This window comes from Oncorhynchus mykiss, chromosome 5, assembly GCF_013265735.2.
Source record: "Oncorhynchus mykiss isolate Arlee chromosome 5, USDA_OmykA_1.1, whole genome shotgun sequence".
NCBI lineage: Eukaryota > Metazoa > Chordata > Actinopteri > Salmoniformes > Salmonidae > Oncorhynchus > Oncorhynchus mykiss.
In genome coordinates, this window is record NC_048569.1 from 47174306 (window position 1) to 47199468 (window position 25163).

General features: G+C 42.2%; 1 protein-coding gene across 14 annotated transcripts in view; it reads right to left on the reverse strand.

Moving 5' to 3' along the window:
• Nucleotides 1–25163, reverse strand: part of add1 (adducin 1 (alpha)) — a 53900-nt gene that overhangs the window by 10561 nt on the left and 18176 nt on the right. For 7 of the 14 annotated variants that reach the window (XR_005051749.1, XM_036977702.1, XM_021603160.2 and 4 more), the window contains exons 2-13: nucleotides 19223–19435; nucleotides 17919–18081; nucleotides 15692–15843; nucleotides 13868–13948; nucleotides 13045–13194; nucleotides 12558–12701; nucleotides 7165–7263; nucleotides 6719–6886; nucleotides 6074–6421; nucleotides 3426–3521; nucleotides 3036–3128; nucleotides 1942–2025 (exon numbers count right to left, since the gene is read on the reverse strand). Coding sequence is in view for 13 of the 14 variants with exons in the window: in XM_036977702.1 (XP_036833597.1) it covers nucleotides 1942–2025; nucleotides 3036–3128; nucleotides 3426–3521; nucleotides 6074–6421; nucleotides 6719–6886; nucleotides 7165–7263; nucleotides 12558–12701; nucleotides 13045–13194; nucleotides 13868–13948; nucleotides 15692–15843; nucleotides 17919–18081; nucleotides 19223–19417 (1773 nt within the window). In the remaining variant the exon portion in view is untranslated. The remainder of the gene's footprint in view (nucleotides 1–1941; nucleotides 2026–3035; nucleotides 3129–3425; nucleotides 3522–6073; nucleotides 6422–6718; nucleotides 6887–7164; nucleotides 7264–12557; nucleotides 12702–13044; nucleotides 13195–13867; nucleotides 13949–15691; nucleotides 15844–17918; nucleotides 18082–19222; nucleotides 19436–25163) is intronic. The other 7 variants (XM_036977703.1, XM_021603162.2, XM_036977710.1 and 4 more) reach the window with 3 other exon arrangements.

Genomic DNA, 25163 nt, shown 5'->3' on the forward strand with positions numbered 1-25163 from the left:
ACCGAAAGTAAGATGCAAAAACTACATTTAAGAACGGGATGCATAGAACTAGCGCACATAGAACAAATACTGCTTTTTAAACTTGCTTTCAATAAGAATGACAGATCTATAACTAATTTCTATGTGAATTTGATCAGATCGCCCAAAATGTTACATATTGGCGCTTTAATATGGCAAAATAATTCAACATGTCAATTTAAGAGGATATACAGTTGAAGTCGTAAGTTTACATACACTTAGGTTGGACTCATTATGAAACTAGTTTTTCAACCACTCCACAAATTTCTTGTTAACAAACTATAGTTTTGCAAGTCGGTAAGGACATGTACTTTGTGCATGACACAAGTAATTTTTCCAACAATTGTTTACAGACAGATTATTTCACTTATAATTCACTGTATCACAATTCCAGTGGGTCAGAAGTTTACATACACTAAGTTGACTGTGCCCTTACACAGCTTGGAAAATTCCAGAAAATTATGTCATGGCTGGCTTTAGAAACTTCTGATAGACCAATTGACATCATTTGAGTCAATTGGAGGTGTACCTGTGGATGTATTTCAAGGACTACCTTCAAACTCAGTGCCTCTTTGCTTGACATCATGGGAAAATCTAAAGAAATCAGCCAAGACCTCATAAAAAAATTGTACAGGTACAAAAGTATCTATATCCATAGTCCTATATCGACATAACCTGAAAGGCCGCTCAGCAAGGAAGAAGCCACTGCTCCAAAACCGCCATAAAAAAGCCAGACTATGGTTTGCAACTGCACATGGGAACAAAGATTGTACTTTTTGGAGAAATATCCTCTGATCTGATGAAACAAAAATAAAACTGTTTGTCCATAATGACCATTGTTTTGTTTGGAGCAAAAAGGGAGAGGCTTCCAAGCCGAAGAACACCATCCCAACCGTGAAGCACGGGGGTTGCAGCATCATGAGGTGGGGGTGCTTTGCTGCAGGAGGGACTGGTGCACTTCACAAAATAGACGGCATCATGAGGTTGGAAAATTATGTGGCTATATTGAAGCAACATCTCAAGGCATCAGTCAGGAAGTTAAAGCTTGGTCGCAAATGAGTCTTCCAAATGGACAATGACCCCAAGCATACTTCCAAAGTGGTGGCAAAATGGCTAAAGGTCAACAAAGTCAAGGTATTGGAGTGGCCATCACAAAGTCCAGACCTCAATCCTTTAGAAAATTTATGGGCAGAACTGAAAAAGCTTGACCCAAGTTGAACAATTTAAAGGCAATGCTACCAAATACTAATTGAGTGTATGTAAACTTCTGACCGACTGGGAATGTGATGAAAGAAATAAAAGCTTAAATAAATCATTCTCTCTACTATTATTATTCGGACATTTCACATTCTTAAAATAAAGTGGTGATCCTAACTGACCTAAGACAGGGAACTTTTACGAGGATTAAATGTCAGGAAATGTGAAAAACTGAGTTTAAGTTTATTTGGCTGAGGTGTATGTAAACCTCTGACTTCAACTGTACATACATTGCCCACTCACAAACTATTGCAACCATGACATTATCTCACTCATTTAACCATATAGAGTTTTAAAAAATGGTCTAAAACACAATTTAACGTGGCGCCTGAACGTTTGACGTCACTACTAGTATGGAGTATTTCAAAGCAGTCTGGACAATAGGGCCTATTCAATTTGTCTTAAATGTTTGTACCTCACCTTGGAGTCCTATATATGGGGCGATGAAGAACAGGGCCGCATTCAACAGGGCACAACATTGTGGAACATTGAGATAGAAATATATAAATAATGTTGAATAAATTGGCTTTTTCTGACATGTGACTTGAAGGAATAACATCAACTCTATTTCTAGCTGCAATGTTCCACAACGGTTGCCTAACATGCTCCAGATATCACACAGAAAAACAGAAGAGAGGTGAGAGGTCATGGAAGGTCAGGAAGTACCTTTCTAAAAGACTTAGCAGGACTATTGGCCTCTGACAGATCGAGGCTGGCAATAGTGTCCGTACAGTCAGACAGAGGGGCGTCCTGCAATAGTAAACTGAGTGAGGGGGGCAGAACCCAGTCCGAGAACACACATTTGTTACAATACGCATAGTCACACACACACGCAGCGTTTGTTTCAGGGAGGTGAATTGGGCAGTCTCGAGCGTGATCATGATTAAAACAAATGGCTCTGGATCATGCATTGCAACACACCACAGGAGTGTGTGCAAGTCAAACTACAGAGACAAACACCCAATACAATGCACAAGGCTAGATGTAACGCTATCAAATCACGCAAAACCAAAACGTTACAACTAACAGTGAAGAAAGGTTAAGAGAAAACCAACAGCTCTTTCTCAATTCAGTCCTTCTAAAGACCTTCAATAGTAAAATCTGATCACATAATGCACATTACATTGGTCAGCAGACAAACACTTCAACAATGGCCTCAGCAGTCCTACCAAAAATCATTCAAATGAAACTAGCAAAACCTCAATAACAAATTATGAATGGGATCCGCCAGAGGTCAAAGGAAGGCAAACCAACAACATGCAAACTCAACTCTGAAGTCATATGAAAGTAATCCGACAGACCTGAAGGCCACCAGTGCTGAAGGCCACCAGTGCTGAAGGCCACCAGTGCTGAAGGCTAACAGCATGTTGGGGTTAGTCATCAAAAGGAGGAAAATCTAACATCAACCAAAGGGGATGGACACAACCCGTCCAGAGACGCAGCAGGAAGTTTACAGAACTTCTGTGATCAAAGAATAACCAAGTTAACTTAAATGTCAGCGGGGGGTGATCAAATCAGACCTGGGTTCAAATACTGGAAATTATTCAAATACTTTTAGCCTTTGCTTTGAGTGCAGGGTTTGCGGTTCTGCAACTATTATATTTGTTTCATTGCTCCAGGCAAACTCAATCAAACCAAGCTTAAGAATTTGAAATGTGGTCCGGCTCGGGGTTAAGCATTTAGGGCAGCACAAATAATCGCTATTTTTGCAGGGTTTGTCTGGCGGCTGTGAGGTGGGGCAGGTCACAGGAGGGACTCACCTGGACAAAGGAGCGGTCCACAATGCTTCCAGCACACAGCACCTGGGACTCAGGCCCTGCAGTCTTGATGTCCTTAAGGTTCTGCTCTCGGATCTAGAGGGTGGTAGCAGACAGAAAGAGGTGTTGGATACGGAGTCACAGACATGCATTGAAAAGCACAAAGACAGAAATCCTGATTCTCTACCATTCTTACGAAGTGTGCACTACCACTCATGGATTCAATTTTTTTTGTTGAAAAATCGCTCCAGCCAACACTTACACCAACCTAATGCTTTAAATCCATGATGAACAGTGTATAAGTGCACACTACAGGAGTAGGGCAGAGAGTTGGGACACAAATCAACCCATGTTGAAATAATCGACAGAGTCCATGTTAAAATGATATCCTACCTTGTTCCTCATCTCCAGCACCTCCTTGGGGTTTGTGTTGAGCGGGACAAACTGATTGGCTACTGCAGCCTGTCGCATCCCTTCCTCATTCGTCCACTGTAATTACCAAAGCAACAATTCAAATAAACTGCCTAAAATGATGCTGCCAAAATCACATGAAAAAAAACAGCCGCAAAATATTTAAATATACAGACTACGCAGGCCTTTTCAGGACAATAATAATAGGTCATGCTTTTCAAACTGAAAGAAATTGAGAAGGTATGACTAACGGAATTTAAAAAAATAACAAAAACACCTGGAAGCAGTAAACCAATGATGATACATCTTTTGGCAGGATGGCTCTATATTTCATAGTTCGAGAAAGTACACACTGAACAGTCCTTTTCAGTATTAAGTTACTGGTATTTTTATGTAATTATCTAACCCCCTAACAGGCATCGGTTATTGAATGTTTCCTCATCATCATCATCATCATCATTGATACTCTGGCTGTTACTCGTAGACTTCAAAAACGGAGAAAAGTAAAAAAACACAAAAAAAGAGCAACTGAAGACATCACAAGAAGATGAGAGACCGTGGAAGGGGAGGGGGTGAGGACGTGGAAGGGTGAGGCGAGGATGGCGCTGGCTTACAGTACAGTAGAAGCTATGTACTGTATGTCGACCAGCGAGCTAGCAGCAATGTGTTGAGGCGTGAGAGAGTGGGCATCACCAAGTCATTTCCCAGGCTAACATACAGTACAGTAACAGAACAACAGGGATAAAGAGAAAAACACACCGACAGACGAGACACTCGTCCACCATTCACTGACTGACAGAATAACTAATTGGAAAAAAACGCCAACTTAGTGTTACCCCCAAGAATTACATTTTATACAAGTTAAATGGTCCTTAGTTCACGTTTAGTTAAAAGGGGCTGCCATTACGCAATGGTATTTTGATCTACTACTGAACAACTTTCTTATGACAGCTGTGGAGAAAAAAAACCTCTGGAGCTGTCATGAAGGTAATGAACTGGACTGTTCTGGGAGTTCTTGACAGAGGTGTTTAAACAGAAACGATGGGAAAGCTCAGGCCAGGATGGAAAGAAAAAGATTGAGCTTTTCATCTAATTTTTTTATAGATGTGATTAAATGAGCAGCCGCTGAATCTACTTTTAGCCTTCATGCAAATATTTATATTTTTTCCATCTTTTTTGATGCACTTACTGGAAAGCATGTTACTATGCATTTTTCCTTGGAGTAGCATAAGCTATGGGTTCTTTTCTGTTTAAGAGATGTTTCAGCTGGGCTGTTAAAGCTGTTAGGTGCCAAACCAAAAACTAGATGAGGAAGAGGCAAAGGGCATCTGGGATGTAGTTAGGAAACATGGGATGGACATGTAAACATGATATACTCACTGATTATGTACCGAGTCTCACAACACAACACTTTCTCCTACTTCCCAGAGGAGGTAATTGTTTCAAAAGTCAAAAACGGGTTAAATGTCTTGTTTAAAAATAAAAATGTTACTAAACATATTCGCTCATGCAGGGGAACACAAATAAAATGTCATATTATCAGCCCTGGAGAGTTGGGAGGTGGTTCGGGATTCAAGAATAGAGGGGGCAGACTCACAAAAAAAGCAGGCTATGACTCATGATATTCTGATTCCAATTCCGTACCAAAAGCAGGGCGGCCTTGCGCCTTATTCACTCTTGTCTGTGGATTTAACTGTGATGTAATTGGCTGTCTGGCTGAAGGACCAGCTACAAGAGATAGAGGTAAATTCCTCAGTTTCAAAGGTCAAACAGTGCTCAAAATAAAGAGAGGCATGCTAGCTTTGAAGTGCATCTACAAAAGGGGGACACTGTCTATCTATAATTTAGTGTATGGTTCTATTACATTAGCTAGTAATTAGTAATACATTGTCACTCTCATATCAACTGTGGTACAAAAATTGTGTGCAACACCGTAGAAAGGTATGAGGGTTTGCTTTAGTAAAATGCATCCTACGTTTTGCTTGAGTTTAATACTGCACTAACTTCCCTGGGTGTACAGTTATAAAAGCTACAGACCAGACACACAACACCAGACAGAAAGGAACGAGAATACATCTGTAAAGCAACAGTAGTGGTTGGTTAGCAACATCATCGAGCCGCGCCCACTCTGGGCTCATGCAACGCCCCTGTCGCTCCTCCTCCCGGAGAGCACCTACAATGCATCTGACTACTCATGCAGCAACGCATGCGCTGGGCTGCTGGGGTGGCACCCTAAAGCCTGAGGGAACAAAGGACGGAAAGGGGAGGGACTAAGATGAGGAATAGAGGGAGGGACCAACTGCTTAAGAGTGGTTCGTAGGGAAAACAACTTCTTTAGAACAAAGAAGGGCATTTAAGGGAACTGCTCTCAAGCAGTTATTAAAAGTCTGGTCTTTGGACTGGCTAGAGAGAGGAAAATAGAGCAAAACTACCACAATGGGAATTAGTTAAATACTGGTCAGAGAGGGTGGTTAGATACATCCAAACACTGGAGTTGTCTGGAGAAGTAGCTATATCACAGGGTCTAAATAGATCACAGGATCCATTTCACCCCAACCTTAGAGTGCCAACCAGCTGCCCTGTCATCAACTAGCTGAACTGTAACTATGAACAATAAGGTAGGCACAGACCAAGCAGTTGGTAATACAGCTTGGCACGCAGACACCGGACGAGAGAGACTGCAGCAAGGGTTTGACGTGATCGTGTGTAATGTTCGTCCACACCTTAGTCTTCGACTTGGGGCTGCCACTGTCGGGCCCTTCCTCGTAGGCCTCTTCCGGCCGGCCCGAGTTGGGCCAGCGGGTCTTGTCACGCTGCTGCCTCTGAAAGCTGTGCTTGAGAGGGGAGCGAGCGCCCGAGTCACTGTCCTCGGCATAGGAATAGCCCGTGGCCAAGGGAGCGATCTCTATGTCGCTGCTGAACTTTTTAGCTTTGTCTCGCAGGGCAGGGCACCTGTAGGGGTAGCCTGTCCTGTAACCCTAGAGAAAGAGAGAGACAGTCAGTTAGAGTTTTTTTTTAATGAAAGGGGATACAGCAAGGCATATCAAATAGTTGATAGTAATCTACAGTATTAATAATTATATTTCACATGAAAACCTGTCAACTGTAAGAAAATGTTATCCTGGTAGTCTCATATCTGTTTGTACTGTCTTACTAACTCCTACGGTCAAACAACATTTGGCAATGACCATAGGAGATGGCAAGACAACAAACAGATCTGGGACCAGTTTATGAAAAGGTATCATTACTCTCAAGACTAATAGATTAATTCCTACCAGGTTATCCAGCATCCTCATGTAAGCCTCAAACTCCTGCTCCCCGACCAGCCATTTCGGGTGTTTGGAGCCCTCGACATGCTCAGAGCACCGTGGCCGGGATTTGTACTTAGCAGGGTCCAGCATCACCAGGTTACCAGGTCCTCCAGCACTGGCTAGGGTGCGCACCTGGACACACACACACACACACACACACACAAACACATAGTCCCACACAAAGTAATTCAGTCACAATCATGTCACATGCAGAAGGAAGTATTGTGTTTGGTATATGTTGTGCTTAGATTTCAAATGCTCAAAGAGTTGGCATCTTGCCTGAGAGTAACAATATAACCTCCTCTTTGTAATAATACAATATGATGCATCATTGATCAAGACCGGCCGCAGAGAAGAGGCCCTGGAGCAGATTCTCACAGAAATCAAGTTTGGTCTGAAAACTGTCCTACCTGGATCTCACATGCAGTGACCAGGTTGTGGATATAGTAGAAGGCTTCCTCCACAGTCTCCCCAACAGACACCAGACCATGGTTTCTCAGGATCAGAACCTAGAGGACAAATAACATCCAAACAACTCAGTGTACCCACAAACGCTGTCCACTCTCTCACACAGACATGTCGGGCCAGTTTCCAGACAGATTAAGCCATGTTGTGACTGCCCTGAATTTGTCTGAACCGTCCCAGTGCTTCTCCTGCCGATGGGGTGCTTCCGCTTTAATTCCCTATTAAATAGCCAGCATCTGCCGTGCAAAAGTGGGTTGGTGATATTGGGCGAGAGAGGAAGTGTTCAACACTCAGCTTGGAAAGTCGTTCATACCCCGTTTGTTTTGTTGTATTTCAAAGTTTGTACTGTAGCTGTGTCGCAAGATCAACCAGTATCGGATCTACTTCTGTCCATTGTTGGACTACCGATCTACGTTGGTCTCGGCTGTTCTCCTTGACCTTTGACCCATTTGTTTTGGGGTGATTTATACCGTGTTGGTTTATGTATTCAGTTTAAGACTGCTGAGATTTGATACTCTTTATTATGTGTGAAACTGGAGTTTATTGCAATCTGATTGTATGAAGGAGATGGGTTTCACGCATCATTTTATGGAAAGACAATTGTGTGACTGAGGTCACTCGGGTTCACTGCACTCCTTTACCCGGGCTAGACTTTTTTTATTTATGCCCAAGGTAATGGACATTTACCAGTGAACCAAGGTTGTTATTGTTTTGTGACTTAAATTGACTGTGATCATTTACTTTGGTAATACAACCAACGCAAAGGAACAGTTGTTTTGAAGTTATGACTTAATAAAAATAAACCATACTATGAAACAAAAAAATATATAAAGAATGATAGTAAAAAGCTTTGGGGCACCTTAAATGAAATTTTGGGAGAAAAAGCCAACTCAGATGGCTCATTCATCAAATATATTGATATATTGATATTGCCAACTACTTAATGACTTGTTCCATTGGCGAGATGGAGGAGGTGAAAAAAATAATAATTGTTGTCTATCAACAATGACAAGCCACCAGGGTCTGACAATCTGGATGGAAAAATACTGTTTTTCCACATCTTCAATTTAAGCCAACTAGAAAGTGTGTGATCTCAGGCCTGTAGGAAAGCTAGTCATTCCCCTACCCAAGAATACTAAAAGTCCCATTTACTGGCTCAAATAGCCAACCAATCAGCCCGTTACCAACCATTAGTAAACTTCTGGAAGAAATTGTGTTTGACCAGATTCACAGTAAACAAATTAACAACAGAATATCAGCATACTTATAGGGAAGGACACTCAACAAGCACAGCACTTACACAAATGACTGATGATTGGCTGAGAGAAATTGATGATAAAATGATTGTGGGGGCTGTCTTGTTAGACTTCAGTGCAGCTTTTGACATTATCGATCATAGTCTGCTGCTGGAAAAACTTGTGTGTTATGGCTTTACACCCACTGCTATAATGTGGATAAAGAGTTACCTGTCTAACAAAACACAGAGGGTGTTCTTTAATGGAAGCCTCTCAAATGTAATCCAGGTAGGAGCAGGAATTCCCCAGGGTAGCTGTTTATTTTTTACTAACAACATGCCGCCGACTTTGAGCAAAACCAGAGTGTATGCGGATGACTCAACACTATACACGTCAGCTACTGCAGCAACTGAAATGACTGCAACACTTAAAGAGCTGCAGTTAGTTTCAGAGTGGGTAGCAAGGAATAAGTTAGCCCTAAATATTTCTAAAACTAAAAGCATTGTATTTGGAACAAAAAAACTCAATGCACACCAAACCTCAACTAAATATTGTAATAATTCATGTGGAAATTGAGCAGGTTGAGATGACTAAACTGCTTGGAGTACCATAGATTGTAAACGGTCATGATCAAAAAACATATTGATACAAAAGTAGCTAAGATGGGGAGAAGTACAGTTGAAGTCGGAAGTTTACATACACCTTAGCCAAATACATTTAAACTCAGTTTCTTACAATTCCTGACATTCGATCCGTGTAAAAATTCCCTGTCTTAGGTCAGTTAGGATCTCCACTTTATTTTAAGAATGTGAAATGTCAGAATAATAGCAGAGAGAAGGATTTATTTCAGCTTTTATTTCTTTTATCACATTCCCAGTGGTTCAGAAGTTTACCTAACGTCAATTAGTACTTGGGTCAAACGTTTTGGGTAGCCTTCAACAAGCTTCACACAATAAGTTTATAGAGCTGGTGTAACCGAGTCAGGTTTGTAGGCCTCCTTGCTTGCACACGCCTTTTCAGTTCTGCCCACAACTTTTCTATGGGATTGAGGTCAGGGCTTTGTGATGGCCACTCCAATACCTTGACTTTGTTTTCCTTAGGCCATTTTGCCACAACTTTGGAAGTATTCTTGGGGTCATTGACCATTTGGAAGACCCACTTGCAACCAAGCTTTAACTTCCTAACTGATGTCTTGAGATGTTGCTTCAATATATCCACATAATTTTCCTGCCTCATGATGCCATCTATTTTGTGAAGTGCAGCAGTCCCTCCTGCAGCAAAGCACCCCCACAACATGATGCTGCCACCCCCGTGCTTCACGGTTGGGATGGTGTTCTTCAGCTTGCAAGCCTCCCCCTTTTTCCTCCAAACAAAACGATGGTCATTATGGCCAAACAGTTCTATTTTTGTTTCATCAGACCAGAGGACATTTCTCCAAAAAGTACAATCTTTGTTCCCATGTGCAGTTGCAAACCATAGTCTGGCTTTTTTATGGCGGTTTTGGAGCAGTGGCTTCTTCCTTGCCGAGCGGCCTTTCAGGTTGTCGATATAGGACTCGCTTTACTGTGGATATAGATACTTCTGTACCGGTTTCCTCCAGCATCTTCACTTCAAGGTCCTTTGCTGTTTGTTCTGGGATTGTTTTGCACTTTTCACACCAAAGTATGTTCATCTCTAGAAGACAGAACGAGTCTCCTTCCTGAAAGGTATGACGGCTGCGTGGTCCAATGGTGTTTATACTTGCGTACTATTTGTCCAGATGAACGTTGTACCTTCAGACTAGAGGTCGACCGATTATGATTTTAACGCCGATACCGATTATTGGAGGACCAAAAAAGCCGCTAGCGATTAAATCAGCCAATTTTTATTTATTTATTTGTAATAATGACAATTACAACAATACTGAATTAACACTTATTTTAACTTAATATAATACATCAATACAAATCTATTTAGCCTTAAATAAATAATGAAACATGTTCAATTTGGTTTAAATAATGCAAAAACAACGTTTTTTTTTCCCGAAATGGCAAGGACTATATAGGATAGTGTAGCAAATGGGTCCTCTGAACTACTGAGAGCTGAAAGAGGACATGTCTCACGCCTTACGGACAGTTTCCCCTCTGCTGAGGAATTGGAGGAGATTGATGGCTACAAGGTCCTGGATATCGTTGAAGAGGAAGGTGATTTAACTTTCTCAGACGAAGAAGTCTCATGCCTTAACTTCTTGGCGCACACATCCCGTTAACGGGATCATTTTTGTCAACATCTGCTGAATTGCAGAGCGCCAAATTCAAATTCCTAAAAGTATTTAATATTCATGAAATCACAAGTGCAATATAGCAAAACACAGCTTAGCTTGTTGTTAATCCACCTGGCGTGTCAGATTTAAAAAAAGCTTTACAGCAAAAGCTATCCAAGCGTTTGTTAGGACATCTCTCTCAGCAGACAAAACATTAAACAACTAGCAGCAAAGTAGATTGGTCACGAAAGTCAGAAAAGCAATAAAAATGAATCGCTTACCTTACCTGATGATCTTCGGATGTTTGCAGTCACAAGACTCCCAGTTACACAATAAAAGTTTCCTTTTGTTTGATAAAGATTATTTTTATAGCCAAAAACCTCCATTTGGTTGGCGTGTTATGTTCAGAAATCCACAGGCTCGAGCGGTCACGACATCACAGACGAAAATTGCAAATGCAAAATAAGTTATTTCCAATGTTTTAAGGATTTATGAAAAGTGTATTTCCATACTGACTTTTACATGAGTCCTTTGCACTGGTGTCGACTTGACAGACCGGACTCAATCACTCAAACAAAATGGAGAAATCAATATTTTCTCTGGTAGGCACAACCTACCTGGCACCCCTAACAAACACTAACCTCAAGTCAAAACCATTACAATGTGCGCACGCACGCACACTTGCAAACAACATCTCCACCCTGCTGATCCTCAACACTGGGCCCCACAAGTGTGCGTTCTCTCCTGTACTCCCTTTTCACCCACGACTGCGTGGCCATGCACGCCTCCAACTCAATCATCAAGTTTGCGGACGACACTACAGTGGTAGGTTTGATTACCAACAACGACGAGACTGCCTACAGGGAGGAGGTGAGTGCCCTCGGAGTGTGGTGTCAGGAAAATAACCTCACACTCAACGTCAACAAAACAAAGGAGATGATTGTGGACTTCAGGAAACAGCAGAGGGAGCACCCCCCTATCCACATCGATGGGACAGTAGTGGAGAGGGTAGTAAGTTTTAAGCTCCTCGGCGTACACATCACGGATAAACTGAATTGGTCCACACAGACAGCGTTGTGAAGAACTACCTGCCCTCCAGGACACCTACACCACCCTATGTCACAGGAAGGCCAAAAAGATCATCAAGGACAACAACCACCCGAGCCACTGCCTGTTCACCCCGCTATCATCCAGAAGGCGAGGTCATTACAGGTGCATCAAAGCAGGGACCGAGAGACTGAAAAACAGCTTCTATCTCAAGGCCATCAGACTGTTAAACAGCCACCACTAACATTGAGTGGCAGCTGCCAACATACTGACTCAACTCCAGCCACTTTAATAATGGAAATTGATGTAAAAATGTATCACTAGCCACTTTAAACAATGCCACTTAATATAATGTTTACATACCCTACATTACACATCTCATATGTATATGTATATACTGTACTCTATCATCTACTGCATCTTTATGTAATACATCTATCACTAGCCACTTTAAAACTATGCCACTTTATGTTTATAGACCCTCCAATACTCATCTCATATGTATATACTGTACTCTATACCATCTACTGCATCTTGCCTATGCCGTTCTGTACCATCACTCATTCATGTATCTTTATGTACATATTCTTTATCCCTTTACACTTGTGTGTATAAGGTAGTTGTTGTGGAATTGTTAGGTTAGATTACTTGTTGGTTATTACTGCATTGTCGGAACTAGAAGCACAAGCATTTCGTTACACTCGCATTAACATCTGCTAACCATGTGTATGTGACAAATACAATTTGATTTGAAAATGTATTCTCAAACCCTCCCTAGCCTGGCCCCCATACTTTTGAACCCTTCTTCTGGTACCTTGCTGGTTGGCCCCAGGTTCTTCTGTATGAGGACGTTCTCCTCTTTGTCTATGATGATGCCGTGATAGTCATGGTAAGCCACCTCCCCCAGGGTCAGGGCCTCTGGAGAGATGGGTAACAGGCCACACTTCATGGCCGACACCTGAAATACAACACAAGTTATTTACCAATAGGGACAGGGCCTCTGGAGAGATAGGCAGCAGATATCATTTCATGGCCGACACCTGAAACAACACACAGAGACTGTAATTACACCACAACAGCTGACTTGGTAGCAGCAGTATTTCATGATTTTTCACATTCATTCTAGCTCGCTTGATATACCGGGTGGGCAGAATTTTCACCAATGGAATTATGAGCTAAAATAGATGTACCTAATACTTTAACAAGAGCATAAAAATGCTAAAGTTCCATAGATCTGTAGCAACCGGGCAGAGACAGGAAGTTAGGAACTTGTCAGGTGGGTGGGGGGGCTTATTTCTTACTGCAGCTCCTGCCGGTGTGTGGACGTGCACAATGCACTTAACGTCTGGCCGGGCTGCATAGATGGCTGAGTGGAGAGTGAAGCCAGCCTGGTTGACCCCTAGATTGGTGCTCCCCCGGTCCACAATCTCCCCTTGCATATTAATCTTCACCTAGGACGGGATACAGAATTAAATAGACAGGATACATTATTACATAGCTCTATGGGATAGGACCAGACAGGCAGCAGTGAGTCAATGCCTTATGACTGAAAGCCTAGAGAAATGAACAATCTAAAAGTTAACTAAAAATACATCTGGGATCATTCAGTTAAACAAGTGAGTCGATGCCCTTATCTTACGATGCTAGCCTGAGTCCCAGATCTATTTGTTCGGTCTTGCAAACTCTAGCCAAACTTGATATAAGAGTTGGCAAGACAGCACAAATGGCACTCAGGCTACAGTGACACTGCCTGTCAGTGAAATTGACAATGTAAAAAGATGAAACAGGCAGAGGGAAAAGGGTTGACGGCAGCTTCGGCCTTGAAGGATCTATGAGTCATTATATAACAAGACAAGTGTTATATCTCCAGATTACAGTATAAACTAGCCAGAGATGGAACAACCTTAATGTCTCTAGTACGGTTGGAAGATGATAAACGTAATGCATTCAGAATCCCAAAGCCAGATATTATATTAAAATAGGCAGGTAAAATGACAAATCACTTATTTAAAATGCATTTAATACAACATAGGACGTACATTTTTTTTTATTAGTTCACAGCGTTATTATACATTATGCAGGCAGCTCTGTTAAGAGTGAGAGGCACTGGGGGAAGAACCTTACCAGACTGGAGGCGGAGACTTCACTGTACAGAAGCCCAAAAGGGACAATAATGAACCTCTCCTGATCTGAATTCACCCTGACCTGGAAGAGTACAGATGGTGGTCTTAACAAGTTATTCAGTACCAAACAAACAAGCCTAAGGAATTACCCCAAATGGCTCACACACATACAGTTGAAGTCGGAATTTACATACACTTAGGTTGGAGTCATTAAAACTCGTTTGTCAACCATTCCACACATTTCTTGTTAAGAAACTATAGTTTTGGCAAGTCGGTTAGGACATCTACTTTGTGCATGACACAAGTCATTTTTCCAACAATTGTTTACAGACGGATTATTTCACTGTATCACAATTCCAGTGGATCAGAAGTTTACATACACTAAGTTGACTGCCTTTAACAGCTGGGAAAATTCCAGAACATGATGCCATGGCTGTAGAAGCTTCTGATAGGCTAAGTGACATAATTTGAGTCAATTGGAGGTGTACCTGTGGATGTTTTTCAAGGTCTACCTTCAAACTCAGTGCCTCTTTGCTTGACATCATGGGAAAATCAAAAGAAATCAGCCAAGACCTCAGAAAAAAAAATGTGTAGACCTCCACAAGTCTGGTTCGTCTTGGGAGCAATTTCTAAAAGCCTGAAGGTACCATGTTCTTCTGTACAAACAGTAGTACGCAAGTATAAACACCATGGGACCACGCAGCAATCATACCACTCAGGAAGGAGACGCGTTCTGTCTCCTAGAGATGAAGGTACCTAGGTGTGAAAAGTGCAAATCAATCCCAGAACAACAGCAAAGGGGAGGCTTCCAAGCTGAAGAACACCATCCCAACCGTGAAGCACGGGGGTGGCAGCATCATGTTATGGGGGTGCTTTGCTGCAGGAAGGACTGGTGCACTTCACAAAATACATGGCATCACGAGGCAGGAAAAGTATGTGGATATATTGAAGCAACATCTCCGGACATCAGTCAGGAAGTTAAAGCTTGGTCGCAAATGGGTCTTCCAAATGGACAATGACCCCAAGCATACTTCCAAAGTTGTGGCAAAATGGCTTAAGGACAACAAAGTCAAGGTACTGGAGTACCCATCACAAAGCCATGACCTCAATCCAATAGAACATTTGTGGGCAGAACTGAAAAAGCTTGTGCGAGCAAGGAGACCTACAAACCTGACTTAGTTACACCAGCTCTGTCAGGAGGAATGGGCCAAAATTCATCTAACTTATTCTGGAAAGCTTGTTGAAGCCTACCTGAAGCATTTGACCCAGGTTAAACAATTTAAAGGCAATGCTACCAAATACTAATTGAGTGTATGTCAACTTCTGACTCACTGGGAATGTGATGAAAGAAATAAAAGCTGAAATAAATCCTTCGCTCTACTATTATTCTGACATTTCACATTCTTAAAATAAAGTGGTGATCCTAACTGACCCAGGACAGGGAATTTTTACAAGGATTAAATGTCAGGAATTGTGAAAAACTGAGTTTAATAGATATGACTAAGGTTTATGTAGACTTTCGACTTCAACTGTACATACATACAATAATGCAGTAGTTAGTATTTTCACATTCTTTTGATGGTTCATCTATAACGCTTACTCAGCTAATCTTACTAACCTAGCCAACCCCACATTTCCATAACGAGCTTTCCGAAAATATGCTGGTAAAATGTGCTAAGCAAGCACTACATTATCCTGCAGTGGGGGAAAAAAAGATCCTGTCCTTACATACCACTTCAGGTGTTTCCTACTGACTACAAGACAGCTTCAGTGATATACAGTATTACTAGAGGGGTAAGATGCCTACAGTATAAGGTTCTCTTACGGTTAAGTGGTTGTAGATGAGCTGGGACCAGCCAAAGAGGTCTGTCAGGCGGTAGAAGGCAGCTAGCTTACAACGAAGCAGTTTCTCTCCTTTCTCATAGGAGATAGAGTCAGATCCACGTAAGTCATTCACTGGAGTTACCATACCCAGACCTAGAGAGGGAGAGAGGGAGACACTTTGGCAATATGTATATTGTTACATAATTCCAATAAAACAAATTGAATTGAGAAAAAAGAGACAGAGGAACAATTTCACTTACCTCGGTTAACAAAGAATAATGTGTTTATTTGGCATAAACAAAGCGTTTGTAATTACCAAAGCTTCTATAAATTACAAAGCCTGAAGTTTCCCTCTACTACAACACTACTACCAACCTCTGATCTCAGTGGAGGCCATCTTGGACTGAGGGGGCCTACTAATCTGGTCACATGACTATCAGTGGAAGTGCTAGACAACATATGCGTAACATTTAAACACATCTACGCAGCATGTAAGTTGAGGGTAACAGACAATGGATGGGGTATACAGTATGTAACAGACCAGTGCACTAACTAGTCATTCTACATATGTTAGCTACATTACTTACTCATGTTGAGGGCAGTCATGGCTCCCTGGGGTGCTGCAAGGTACATGCATCACATATAGCGCCATATAAACTCAGCAAAAAAAATAAAACGTCCTCTGTCAACTGAGCTTATTTTCAGCAAACTTAACATGTATAAATATTTGTATGAACATAAGATTCAACAACTGAGACATAAACTGAACAAGTTCCACAGACATGTGACAAACAGAAATGGAATAGTGTGTCTCTGAACAAAGGAGGTGGGGGGGATCAAAATCTAAAGTAACAGCCAGTATCTGGTGTAGCCACCAGCTACATTAAGTGCTGCAGTGCATCTCCTCCTCATGGACTGCACCAGATATGCCAGTTCTTGCTGTGAGATGTTACCCCACTCTTCAACCAAGGCACCTGCAAATTCCCAGACATTTATGTGGGGAATGGCCCTAGCGCTCACCCTCCGATCCAACAAGTCCAAGACATGCACAATGGGATTGAGATCCGGGTTCTTCGCTGGCCATGGCAGAACTCTGACATTCCTGTCTTGCAGGAAATCACGCACAGAACGAGCAGTTTGGCTGGTGGCATTGTCATGCTGGAGGGTCATGTCAGGATGAGCCTGCAGGAAGGGTACCACGAGGCAGGAGGATGTCTTCCCTGTAACACACAGCGTTGAGATAGCCTGCAATGACAACAAGCTCAGTCTGATGATGCTGTGACACACTGCCCCAGACCATGACGGACCCTCCACCTGCAAATCGATGTAACGGTCATTCCTTCGACAATAAACGCGAATCGTCAGTGAAGAGCACTTTTTGCCAGTCCTGTCTGGTCCAGCGATGGTGGGTTTGTGCAACGTTGTTGGCGGTGATGTCTGACGAGGACCTGCCTTACAACAGGCCTACAAGCCCTCAGTCCAGCCTCTCTCAGCCTATTGCGGACAGTCTGAGCACTGATGCAGGGATTGTGCGTTCCTGGTGTAACTCGGGCAGTTGCTGTTGCCATCCTGTACCTGTCCCGCAGGTGTGATGTTCGGATGTACCAATCCTGTGCAGGTGTTGTTACACATGGTCTGCCACTGCGAGGATGATCAGCTCTCCATCCTGTCTCCCTGTAGCGCTGCCTTAGGCATCTCACAGTTCAGACATCGCAATTTATTACCCTGGCCACATCTGCAGTCCTCATGCCTCCTTGCAGCATGCCTAAGGCACGTTCACGCACATGAGCAGGGACCCTGGGAACTTTCTTTTGGTGTTTTTCAGAGTCAGTAGAAAGGCCTCTTTAGTGGCCTAAGTTTTCATAACTGTGACCTTAATTGCCTACAGTCTGTAAGCTTTTTGTGTCTTAACGACCGTTCCACAGGTGCATGTTCAATAATTGTTTATGGTTCATTGAACAAGCATGGGAAACAGTGTTTAAACCCTTTACAATGAAGATCTGTGAAGTTATTTGGATTTTTACGAATTATCTTTGATAGACAAGGTCCCGAAAAAGGGACGTTTCTTTTTTTGTAGTTTTTTTGTTGAGTTTACATTCGATTAAAAAGTATCCCAAACCTCTCCTCGAGTATCCCCAGACAGTCTACTTACTCCAAAAGTATTTAAAAATGAATCATTGTGGTAAGAACTGAAGACACAGGACAGGATTCTACTCCATATTACTCACTCATGTTGAGTGCAGCCATGCCTCCTTGTGGCGCTGCAGGGTACATGGTTGGGATACTGGTGGTCATGAAATCAGCTATCTGCTGCAGGGCCAACAGGCTGGTGGGGGTCTTTCCCCTCTTCAGCTGGTCATGGATCATCGTATCCAGCTCATCACAAAACGCCTGGGGAGTAAAGTAGACAGTAACACAGTCAGTAACAGACAGAGACAGACACACAGTCAGAGAGTCACATAGTTGGAGACAGACATTGAAGGGTCAGGACGCGTCACTGCACACATATGGGCCAATACACTACAACCGTCGCAGAGTTGACATTCACACAGACAGATGAAGGGTAAGGGCAGGACAGAACGCGCCAATACACTGTCGCAATCGCTGATGCATTCTAATACTGTCACTGGATGGCTATTGTTAGTTCATCTATTACAGGATCCATGGTTACTCTTAAATCAAGAGTGATCTGAATTAAAAAGGGCCTCTACATTAGGTCTGCCCGTGTCCTCTCACTGTCGCTGCTTGACAATGTCACAAGTAAGTCTGAAGTGCCTGTTGACTGCCGCATTGCAAAGAGGAGACAGAGGCTCCAAACTGAAACAATGTTTGTAGGAATAGCGTAGTATATTACAGAAGGGCTGACTAGCAATTACTGTACTAAACATTCCCACTGTCCCAACAGCAGCTATGAGAGAACTAAAAAATGATCTGCTCCTCACACTGGTCCTGTATATTTCATACTGCCCCCTGACATGACGAGAATATCATGAACTCTACCCTTGTGTTACCCTCTCAGCTGCTGTCGGTGTGGGCACACTTTGTGTATGTGCGTGTGTCATTGCTGCCCTGAAAGAGCTCATCTCCTCTCTGACCCATATAAACTCATTCGGACTAGAGTACGGAGGCCTTATGGCTCTCTGCCTATCCCTAGACCCTGATCCATCCACACTGCACAGCATAATAAAGACCGTCTTTTTTCCGGCTCTATAAGGGCTGATGTATACATATTTAGTTTTTATACGTATATACTGGGCTTAAACTGAGCGTTGAGGGAACAGTAGTGTGTTCGAGAGAGACAGATAAACTGTTGATCAATGTTAAGTGGTTATACCATGTGATAGTGGAGAGGGTGATACAGCCCTACACAAAAAGGCTATTCAATTTGAAGTAACAAAAGGTGTTCTTATATTCTTATGTTGGTGACATTACATTAAGACATAAGATAGAAAAGGAGTAGCACTTCATACTGAGTGTGTGTGGGTTTGTGAGAATGTGCATTTGCATGCGTGTGTATGATAGCCAGTCCTACCGGGCTCTGCAGGATCATGGAGACCCTCTTCCGCTGCTCCATCATGTTGAAATCCTGTCTGAGGTCTGGAGCCATGTTTCTCTCACGCCGGTACTCTAGGCTGCTTTCATCCACACGGTCAAAGTAGCGCTCCTTGTGGGGGGCGGTGGTGGGCGGGAGGGCAGTCACCACCCCAGCACCTGAGTCACCGTTCATCACCAGGTCTGTTGGCTCCTGAAGATGCCAGGGAGAAAAGGTCAGATGTTACAACATGGGTCATGTTCAGTGGCGACCCGTCATTCAGGGCAGGTGGGGATGTTACTTGGGCATTAGTAAGTGTCACATCAGTTTGTAAACAATGTAAAAAAAAATATATAATAATAAAAAGTTACAAATATTTGAGTTAATAAAGCCGCATACAAAACATGGTCTCTTTTGCTTTCTTGAGTAAGGCAGCGCCAAAATGCAGGTGTTTCGGCCTAGTTCAGTGATTTCTGTGGTGGTGAGGTAGCCAGCGGAAAATAGGGGTTTGTAATGTTCTCTACTTGCGTCATGATTGGCTCAGTGTTCTGTCACTCATGGGGACACTACGACAAAATGTATCAGTGATCGGCCACTGGACAACCATTACACAACAAGTTGGAAATCGCAAATTCAACAATGAGTGGTTTGAAGGAATCAGTGGCTAACTGCAAGCATTGCAAAGCAATTACTAGCCTGCTATTCAGTGGAGTGTGTGTGTGGTCCAAGTCTGGGTTTAAGGGTCTCTTTTCCAAGCTTAAAAGGATAAACATTCAACATTGGCCATGCTGTCAATCCAGCATGACTTCTGCCACGCTCAAAACAGCTTCCTGTTCAAGTGAACACAGCAAGGTGAGTCCAAAAATGTATTGTATTCTGCAGCATAAATGATGTAATATGCCAACGAGATATGTATACTGTAGCTGAGTGTATGTCAGCTGTTAGTAGCCCATATGCCTCACCCTAATCTTTTGGTCCCTTTTCCCCTCATAATTCAGCCTACTGCTGACTTGGTAGTGCACATGTAGCCTATAGCCTGTTTTAGAGAAATGTAATCATTGACTATTGTAAGAGTTTTCATTGTCTGCTTATACGTCCCTTTCTCCCTTGGTGTACAGGGATAATACTGTAGGAATGGCCCAGGTTCTTAGTTCTGTTGCTGTACCTTTCAAAAGTGCTGAACAAATAGTTATTGACTACGTCCATCCTAACTCGCTCATTAATATCTTAATCTAAATTACAGATTGCCTCTTATCCGCTCGTCGTCCCCTTATGCCGTAGTTTGTACATCTCAATTGTCAGTAGAATCCACATTTGTTTAAGCAAGTCAGCCACATCAGCTATGTTTTTTTAAAAGGCAGTAAATGAGGCTGAATGAACTGTTTCACTGCCAGACAAGGCTCCGCTGACAGCCAGATGTAGCAGAGAACTCTGCTGTGGGGACAGCTTTTTGTAGGCCCTAACAGGTTTGTGGGCACTGTTTGTCACCGTTACAGTGCAATTCATGTATTGTTAAGTGTTGTGGTGTGGCTTTGCTGGCATCGATCTAAAACATGTACTTCTTTAGTTTGCCCCACCAAGATTTACATGCTAAAATCTCCACTGGTCATGTTTATTAAGGTACGCTTGTAGAAAAACATTTTGAAATGTAAGAGGAAAATTAGCATTTCTTATTAGACAAGTCCAAGGTAGTAGTCTCTCCCTGTCAGTTCTTACATTTGGTACCTAATGAACACAATCCTGGTTTCATCGAAGTAATCCGTTTAATATCACACAGTCACACTGGACTACTGGGTGTATGCCACTGCCTCAGAATTTAAAATGTGCACGTCACACTTGCTGTCCCAAACATTCAGTCACGTTGCATGGCTTTATGCCATCACCTCTGCTGCTTCCTGTTTGGTCATGTGACTACACACCCCATGGCTTATTGATTTCCTGTCCACTTTCCCTGGCTCAGTCATTCAAAACAAAACCCAATAATAAAATAGAAAGTCCCTTGCTATTGTTATTATTGGGTTTTGTTTTGAATGGCTGAGCCAGGGAAAAATGGACAGGAAATCAATATTTTACCCAACACTAGCACGGCAAAACACAGGCAATCATTGTGTTTGATGGCTACACAGTGAGTACAGGAAGGAGGGACCACAGTACAGCTTGCACCGCCACCTCCAATTTAGACAGAACATCATTGACGATCAGAGAGAGATGGGTGCAATTCCATTTTAACGGGGTTTTCCATGCGTGTATTTATTTACTGTGTAAATTGTTCAAAGTAGTCATTGCATAGAGTTGTATGGTTTGTTAAGCGTTGAAAAAAAATAAAAAATAATACTCTTTCAAGTCTTTAAAGCGAGTCTCAGCATAATTGTGTTGCCTTGGAATTGCTGATGGGAGAGATGGAGCAAAAATAGATGGAGTGAAAATAGATGGTGGGATGAGAGAAAGGAGGGACAGTAGTCTCACTCTGCCAGACATGACACGGATTTCCATTCAAGACTCAACCTAGAGCGGCTGGAGTCGAAGCTAGAGGGACCGAAATTATTTGCAATTGATCTTGTCTCATTTCTGTCAAGGCTGTCTGAGGGGATAATGTTCTCTCAGATAAAGTACATTAGCAGCCTGTAGACAGAGACCTACCCCCCAGAGGACAAAGACGGGCAGCATAAGAGGATTAGAGTAAGGCTAGCGGGCCTCTATGGGCTGGCAGACACCACTGTAAACCATTTGCCCTTCTCAGTTCTCAGCAGTTACAGCAGCTTTCAGGCAGCCAAAACTGGACACAAGGATGCTATGACAACTACTAGCCAGGCCCAAACCATCCAGCCCTCACAGCAGACATTGGTCCAATCGGTTTAGTGCCAGATACACAATAAGAAGAGTTTAGGTGCAAATAAAAGGGGAAATCAGGATAAATGAATGGAGAAAGTAGAAAAACCATGACGATGCATCCTTTATCAAGTCAAAATGTATATACAATGTTTCCACACTGTTTTGAAGCAAGGATCTCACTTCTGACCTGAGGGATTCTTGTGATTGGTGTAATTTACACACACAGAATAGAGATCAACTAGCTTAGAATCCAAACAGACATGCTCTGTTTTACAGCTTGGATTCCAGGCTACCAAATAACATGAACAGAAAAATAGTCTTGCTGTTCCAAACTCATCAGGACAAAAAAGTCCTCAAATCTCTGGTTTTGTATGACGAATTTCCATTTATTGTCCAACAGGACAGTGGATAATGCTGCACTGTCTGTCTGGTGGAGAGAATATAGATGTGTATGCCTCCCAAATGGCAACCTATTCCCTATATACAGTACCAGTCAATAGTTTGCATACACCTACTCATTCAAGGGTTTTACTGAATATTTTACTATTTTCTACATTGTAGAATAATAGTGAAGACATCAAAACTATGAAATAGCACATTGAATCATGTAGTAACCAAAAAAGTGTTAAATCAAATTATATTCTGCAAATAGCCAACATTTGCCTTGATGACAGCTTTGCACACGCTTGACATTCTCCCAACCAGCTTCATGAGGTAGTCACCTGGAATGCATTTCAATTAACAGGTGTGCCTTATTAAAAGTAAATGTCTTTAATTTCTTTCCTTAATGCGTTTGAGCTGTTGTGAAAAGGTAGGGATGGTATACAGAAGATAGCCCTATTTGGTAAAAGACCAAGTCCATATTATGGCAAGAACAGCTCAAATAAGCAAAGAGAAAGGACAGTTCATCATTAACTTAAGCCAAAGGTCAGTCACTGCGGAACATTTCAAGAACTGAAAGTTTCTTCAAATGCAGACACAAAAACCATCAAGCACTATGACGGCACTGGCTCTCATGAGGACCAACACAGGAAAGGAAGACCCAAAGTTACCTCTGCTGAAGAGGATAAGTTCATTAGTTAACTGCACCTCAGATAGCAGCCCAAATAAATGCTTCACAGAGTTCAAGTAACAGACATCTCAGCATCAACAGTTCAGAGGATACTCCACGAATCAGGCCTTCAGGGTTGAATTGCTGCAAAGAAACCACTACTAAAGGACACCAATAATAAGAAGAGACTTGCTTGGGCCAAGAAACACGAGCAATGTACATTAGACTGTGGAAATCTGTCCTTTCGTCTGACGAGTCCAAATTTAAGATGTTTGGTTCTCAACTGCCATGTCTTTGTGAGACGCAGAGTAGGTGCATGGATTATCTCTGCACGTGTGGTTCCCACCGTGAAACACGGAGGTGGTGGTGGGATGGTGTGGGGGTGATTTGCTGGTGACACTGTCTGTGATTTTTTTAGAATTCAAGGCACACATAAAAAGCATGGCTAACACAGCATTCTGCAGCGATACGCTATCCCATTTGGTTTGCAGAGTGAAGAAAAAGCAGCCAACAAGTGCTTAGCATATGTGGAAACTCCTTCAAGACTGTTGGAAAAGCAATCCTCATGAAGCTGGTTGAGAGCATACTAAGAGTGTGCAAAGCTGTCATCAAGCCAAAGGGTGGCTATTTGCAGAATCTCAAATATAAAATATATTTGGATTGTTTAACACTTTTTTGGTTACTACATGATCCCATATGTGTTATTTCATAGTTGTGATGTCTTCACTATTATTCTACAATGTAGAACATAGTCAAAATAAAGAAAAACCCTTGAATGAGTAGGTGTGCCCAAACTTTTGACTGGTACTGGTGTGCAGTACTTTGACCAGAACATAGGACTCTTGTCAAAAGTAGTGCACTATATAGGGAATAGAGTGACATCTGGTACACAACCCATGGTCTTCTGTGTCCAGCAATGAAATCCTTCCTTAATGGTCTCTTAGGTCTCTGGTTCATAGTCACACTCTGCACTATTGATTGTTGAGTATTTTTTGTTAATGTTGTGGTGCCAGTGTGAGAAGGGAGCATTGCAGACTAAATCTGTCTTCTCTTACATACAACCCTGATGCCATTTAGATAAACGACCCGGAACAATCTCTAAAATAAACTGTAGTTGAGGGCAATTTCCACAGTAACGGAATTACGCTTTGACTGTTTTTTTTCACTTTAAAATATATGCCAAACAAAAACCACTGATTTCAAAGTTTAACAAACCATATTACTCAATGCACAAGGACTACTTTAAACAATTTCAACCAAAAAAATACCATTTAAAAAAAAAAAAAGTGTCATGAAAGAACTGTGCAAATGCAAACTTTGGTAATGGAATTACAGTGAACATGTTTTCCAAAAGCTCTTAAATATCTGCTCCGATTTAAGATTCAAAGATGTCTGTAGAGATTTGTTATTGAACTATAGTAAGTGAAATGGATTTACACCTGCTAAGGGAATTACACCACAGGTCCCTGGCCTGTACTACACAGAAATGTATAATTATGGATATGAAAGTCATTCTCCTCGTGTTTCACAAGTCTGGAAAACACATCGCAGCACAGCAGAGAACAGTTCAGTACGGTATAGTTTAGTAGAATATACTGTACTCTACTTTTCTTTTCACAGTAGAGGTTCCAACTGCCGGTACAGATCCACCTGTACCTGAATACCAGAGACCCGATCCAGGACCCAAGTGGGTCCGGATCCAGAATTCTAAATAAATGTCATTGGTCTAGGTCAGATCTGCTATGATTGTCACGGTCTCGGGTATATATAAACTATAGCGGACTTGTCCGGAATGTTCTGTACAGATCCTAACGCGACTGCTGCAGTAAGGAGAGAAAGAGAGACAATGCATAATTAATGCTGCTGTTCTTACTTTTCACGAGATGGAGCGTGGCGTGTGTAGCTTGTTGTTGGCCAATCATAAGTCATCAAAGTGGCAATAGGCTGAAGAGCCCCGCTCCACGTGTTGCAAATGTTAGGAGGAGATGGAAGACGGAATGGAAGACGGAATCACATTTACTGAATTAAAGGTTAAAGGATAGGCTACAACAACCAAGA